Below are 5,471 nucleotides of genomic sequence, written 5' to 3'. Positions count from 1 at the left end.
GGTAGACTATGTCTCAAAAAAAAAAAAAAAAAAACCCAAAAAACAAACTTCTATTTGTGGGGATGCCAGAGAGAGGCTGATGGTGGGAAAAACTCAGGTGGGCGTGGCCATGGGCATGTGTCTGTGCAGTATAAAGAATGATGTATACTTAGAGAGCGAGTTTGTCCGATGGGCTCAGGCAGCTGCCCTGGGCTTTATGTGAGCTTGGGTATCGCTATTCAGAAGGAGGTGGACCTTTTTATGTCCGGACCTCAGCATGGATGCTTATTTGTCCACCTACTTCTTATTGCTGATGGCAGTTGACCAGTGGGCCCATGAGGAGACAAAGGCACCAGTGGACATAGTTTCAGCTCTATGTTGGGGACCTTGGGAGGAGGATGAGCAAGGGTGGCTGTGTGGGAGAGGTGGGTTGGGGTACCTCAACAGAGGGGCTGTTTGTGGTTTCATCTGTCACTATCATAGCAGGACACTGTGACCTTTGAAGATGTGGCTGTGAACTTTTCCCAGGAAGAATGGAGTCTTCTTAGTGAGGTTCAGAGGTGCTTGTACCGTGATGTGATGCTAGAGAACCTGGCACTTATATCCTCCCTGGGTCAGTTGCTCACGCTCACCCTGTGAGCTGAGCTAGTGTTGCCGTTCCCCTTTTCATTGACAAGACTGTCTTTCTCACTTAAGGAGCCTGGACACAGGTTCCTTCTACACTTCTCTGTGTGAGTTGTGTGGCTGGTAGGAGTAAGGTGTGTGTATTGCCTTTTCCTCTCCTTAAGCATCTCCAACACATCCTGTGCTCCAGGCTCCCAGGGAAGGAGTCTGAGTCAGGAGTCTTATAGGCACCCTAATGTATCCACTTTGCTTGCTCTCTGGCTGTCAGGTGACTGTCCAAGTCGGTAGCTCTTGTATGCCCAGATTCTACTAACAGTTCTTTCCTCTCTCTGACAATTCTTCCTGCCTCCCTGTGCCGAGAATTGCCTTCATTGACATTGTCACTACTTACATAGACCATAGACTGTTCTTCCAAGACCCTGCTTAGGAATTCTCTTGTAATACTTAGTTTACTCTAAGTAAACTGTGGGCTGTCAGGTGCTTAGTTGTGCTGAGCTAGTGTTGGCTATTCATCTCTGCTGTCTCTCCCTTCATGCTTATATCATCCAGTCCCGTGTACCGGGGGTGAGATGGAGAGTCCTCAATGTTTCACAAGATGCGGTTCAATTCAGGCTCATCACGATAGGCTCAAAGGGAGCCTGTCCCTCAGGAGTGCCATGCTGGGGGAGGGCATGACTTCAGGGGTTTATCTAAATCATACCAGAAACCATTTGTATATGCTGAGTATTTTTGTTGCAGTGTGAGTAGGCACACACTATTTTTCTTTTTTTTCCCATTGTTGAGAGTTTCACACTTGTTAGTTCTCTACTTTTCCACTTCTACTGTGATATCCACCCCAGCACTAATATTCACATCTCTGGACTCCACATCTCACCCATTTTTCTTGTGCTTTCATCTGCAGTTGTCACCAATATTGGTGTATCAATTATGTATTAGGAAGTGTATGCCCATTGTTAAACCATCCATGACCACCCTCTGCTGTGTTGTACTCATGTTTTCTTGGTCTTGACCTATGCATATATATATGTAATTTTTTTTTTTTTGAGACGGAGTTTCACTCTTGTTGCCCAAGCTGGAGTGCAAAGGTGCAATCTTGGCTCACTGCAACCTCTCCTTTCCAGGTTGAAGTGATTTTCCTGCCTCAGCCTCCCGAGTAGCTGGGAATACAGGTCTGCGCCACCACGTGCAGCTAATTTTTGTATTTTTGGTAGACACAGGGTTTCACCGTATTAGCCAGGCTGGTCTCAAACTACTGACCTCAGGTTACCCGCCTGCCTTGGCCTCACAAAGTGCTGGATTACAGGCATGAGCCACCACATCCAGTCCATAATGCTTCTACATAGCACTCACATGTCATTAGGAGATAAGATCCTGTGCACAACTTGTGTTTAGAGGAAGGAGCTGTGGAGCCTGCCTCTACTCCCTGTGTTGCATGTATGCCTGTGCTCTTACATCATGAGGCCTCGTGGCTTCTGTGACCTTTACAGTCCAATAATGCTAGACAGCTCATTCTTTTTTTTTAATTTATTATTATTTTTGAGATGGAGTCTCACTCTGTTATCCAGGCTACGGTGCAGTGGTGTGATGACGGCTCAAAACTGTGAACACCTCCTGGGTTCAAATGTTTCTCCTGCCTCAGCCTCCCGAGTAGCTGGTATTACAGGCGCCCACCACCACATCCAGCTAATTTTTGTATATTTAGTAGAGATGGGGTTCGCCATGTTGGTCACACTGGTCTCAAATTTCTGACCTCAGGTGATCCACCCGCCTCGGCCTCCTGAAGTGCTGGGATTACAGGCGTGAGCCACCGCACCCAGCCAGCAGCCCCATCTTCAACTTGAAGCCAATATTGTGTTCCTGCAAATATTTCTATAGAATAATTCCTCAATTTGTGAGACGTACTTGTGGGTGGGCTGTGCCTTCCCGTCAGAGGTACTTTGCACTTGACCAGCATTTTCTTGCTTTCAGATTGTTGGTGTGGATCAAAAGATAAGGAGGCACTGTCTAAGCAGAGCATTTCTGTACAAAGAGAGTCTCAGAACACGACTCCTAGGGCAACTGTTTCTCCTAAGAAGGCTCACCCCTGTGAAATGCGTGGCCTCATCTTGGGAGATGATTTGCACTTTGCTGACCACCAGGAAACACATCAGAAGCAGAAGCTGAACGGGAGTGGGGCATGTGGAAAAACCTTGGATGACACTGCAAACCTTAATCAGCACCAGAAGCAGCATATTGGAGAGAAATTCTGCAGAAAGAGTGTCAGAGAAGCATCGTTTGTAAAGAAACGTAAGCTCAGGGTGTCACAGGAGCCATTTGTCTTCCATGAGTTTGGGGAGAACGTTCTGCCCAGTTCAGGATTATGCCAACAAGAAGCCGCTTACCCTGTAGAGAAGACAGACAGTGAAACTAAGCATGACCCACCCTTTCAGGAGGGAAAAACTAATTCCGGTGTGGAAAACGCACAAAAGCCTTCAGCACCAAACACTCAGCTATTCCACACCAGAAACTTTTCACTAGAGATGGATGTTATGTGTGCAGTGATTGTGGAAAATCCTTTAGCAGATATGTCAGCTTCAGTAATCATCAGCGAGATCACACTGGAAAAGGACCTTATGAGTGTGGAGAGTGTGGGAAATCTTACAGTCAAAAGAGCAGCCTCATTCAACATCAGCGAGTTCACACTGGAAAGACAGCTTATCCCTGTGGGGAGTGTGAGAAATCTTTTAGTCAGAAGGACAGCCTTAACCATCAGCGTCATGTTCATACTGGAGAAGGGCCTTATGAGTGTGGAGAATGTGGGAAGTCTTTTGGTCAAAAGGGTAAATTCATTCAACATCAGCGAGGTCACACTGGAGAGACAGCTTATCACTGTGGGGAATGTGGGAAATCTTTTCATCAGAAGTTCTGCTTTGGCCAGGCGCGGTCGCTGAAGCCTGTAATCCCAGCACTTTGGGAGGCCGAGACAGGTGGATGATGAGGTCAGCAGATCGAGACCATCCTGGCTAACACGGTGAAACCCCGTCTCTACTAAAAAATACAAAAAACTAGCCAGGTGAGGTGGTGGTGCCTGTAGTCCCAGCTACTTGGGAGGCTGAGGCAGGAGAATGATGTAAACCCGGGAGGCGGAGCTTGCAGTGAGCTGAGATCCGGCCACTGCACTCCAGCCTGGACGACAGAGCGAGACTCCGTCTCAAAAAAAAAAAAAAAAAGTTCTGCTTTATTAACCATCAGCGTGTTCACACTGGAGAAAGGCCTTACAAGTGTGGAGAATGTGGGAAATCTTTTGGTCAGAAGGGCAACCTCGTTCAACATCAGCGAGGTCACACTGGAGAGCGCAAGGAGTGTGGAAAATTGTTTAGGTACAGATCCCACCTCACTGAACACCAGAGACTTCACACTGGGGAAAGACCTTACAATTGTAGGGAATGTGGGAAATTATTTAACAGGAAGTATCATCTTCTTGTTCATGAGAGGGTTCACACTGGAGAAAGGCCGTATGAGTGTGAGGTATGTGGGAAATTATTTGGCAATAAGCACAGCATGACTATACATCAGAGGATTCACACTGGAGAAAGGCCATATGAATGCAGTGAATGTGGGAAATCATATCTTTCCAGCTCTGTGCTTCATTTTCATAAAAGAGTTCATTCTGGACAAAAGCTTTTTTTTTTTTTTTTTTTTTTTTGAGGCGGAGTCTCGCTCTGCCGCCCAGGCTGGAGTGCAGTGGCCGGATCTCAGCTCACTGCAAGCTCCGCCTCCCGGGTTCACGCCATTCTCCTGCCTCAGCCTCCCAAGTAGCTGGGACTACAGGCGCCCGCCATCTCGCCCGGCTAGTTTTTTGTATTTTTTAGTAGAGACGGGGTTTCACCATGTTAGCCAGGATGGTCTCGATCTGCTGACCTCGTGATCCACCCGTCTCGGCCTCCCAAAGTGCTGGGATTACAGGCTTGAGCCACCGCGCCCGGCCGACAAAAGCTTTATAAGTGCAGTGAATGTGGAAAATTCTTTGCTGAATATTCCAGTCTCATTAAACACAGCAGAATTCACACTGGAGAAAGGCCTTATGAATGCACCAAATGTGGAAAAAGATTTCAGCGAAGCCCTACCCTCCTTCATCATCAGAGTTCACACAGGAGAAAGGCCTTATGAGTGCAGTGAATGTGGGAAATCCTTCACTGAAACATCCAGTCTCATTAAACACAGGAGAGTGCATACTGGAGAAAGGACTTGAGTGCTGTCAATGTGGAAAACTTCAGAATATCTGCTCTCCTTGGTCTTAAGAGACTTCGCATTGAGACCGAGTCTCATTCTGTCACCCAGGCTGGAGTGCAGTGGTGCCATCTTGGCTCACTGCAACTTGGGCCTCCCAGGTTCAAGTGATTCTCTTACCTCAGCCTCCCGAGGAGCTGAGATTGTGGGTACACACCACCATGCCAGGCTAATTTTTGTATTTTTAGTGGAGACGGGGTTTTACCATGTTGGCCAGGCTGGTCTTGAACTCTTGACCTCAAGTGATCCACCCACCTTGCCCTCCCAAAGTGCTGAGATTACAGGCATGAGCCTCAGCACCTGGCCTTCATTCTTTTTATATTAGAATATGATACACTCACCCAGGCATGTTGGCTCATGCTTGTACACTTGATGCTTTGGGAGGACAAGGTGGATCACTCTAGGCCAGGAGTTTGAGATCAGCCTGAGCAACATAGCCAGACGTCCTCTCCGAAAAAACAAAAAAGAGTGATATGCTATGAAAACTTACTGTATATCATTCATCTGTTGAAGTGTATTTCAGTTGTTTCTTGTTTTTGTTATAAATAAAACCGCTACATTTGAATGCAGTTCATATAGATATGTTTCAGTATGTTAAT

General features: G+C 46.9%; 1 protein-coding gene across 1 annotated transcript; it reads left to right on the top strand.

Annotated features, from left to right (window-relative positions):
- Window positions 1–256: 256 nt before the first annotated feature.
- Window positions 257–4,958, top strand: LOC117092091 (zinc finger protein 587-like). The gene is given in 6 exon segments (XM_033225285.1): window positions 257–334; window positions 463–592; window positions 2,572–3,045; window positions 3,048–3,505; window positions 3,814–4,255; window positions 4,571–4,958. Coding segments are annotated over 6 exon segments (1,764 nt in total). The 3' UTR covers window positions 4,753–4,958.
- The last annotated feature ends 513 nt before the right edge of the window (window positions 4,959–5,471 follow it).

This window comes from Trachypithecus francoisi, unplaced genomic scaffold (genome assembly GCF_009764315.1).
Source record: "Trachypithecus francoisi isolate TF-2019V2 unplaced genomic scaffold, Tfra_2.0 Lachesis_group12, whole genome shotgun sequence".
In the NCBI taxonomy this organism is placed as follows: domain Eukaryota; kingdom Metazoa; phylum Chordata; class Mammalia; order Primates; family Cercopithecidae; genus Trachypithecus; species Trachypithecus francoisi.
Note: the sequence above shows the minus strand (reverse complement) of the source record. Positions and strands in the feature narration are given on the sequence as shown.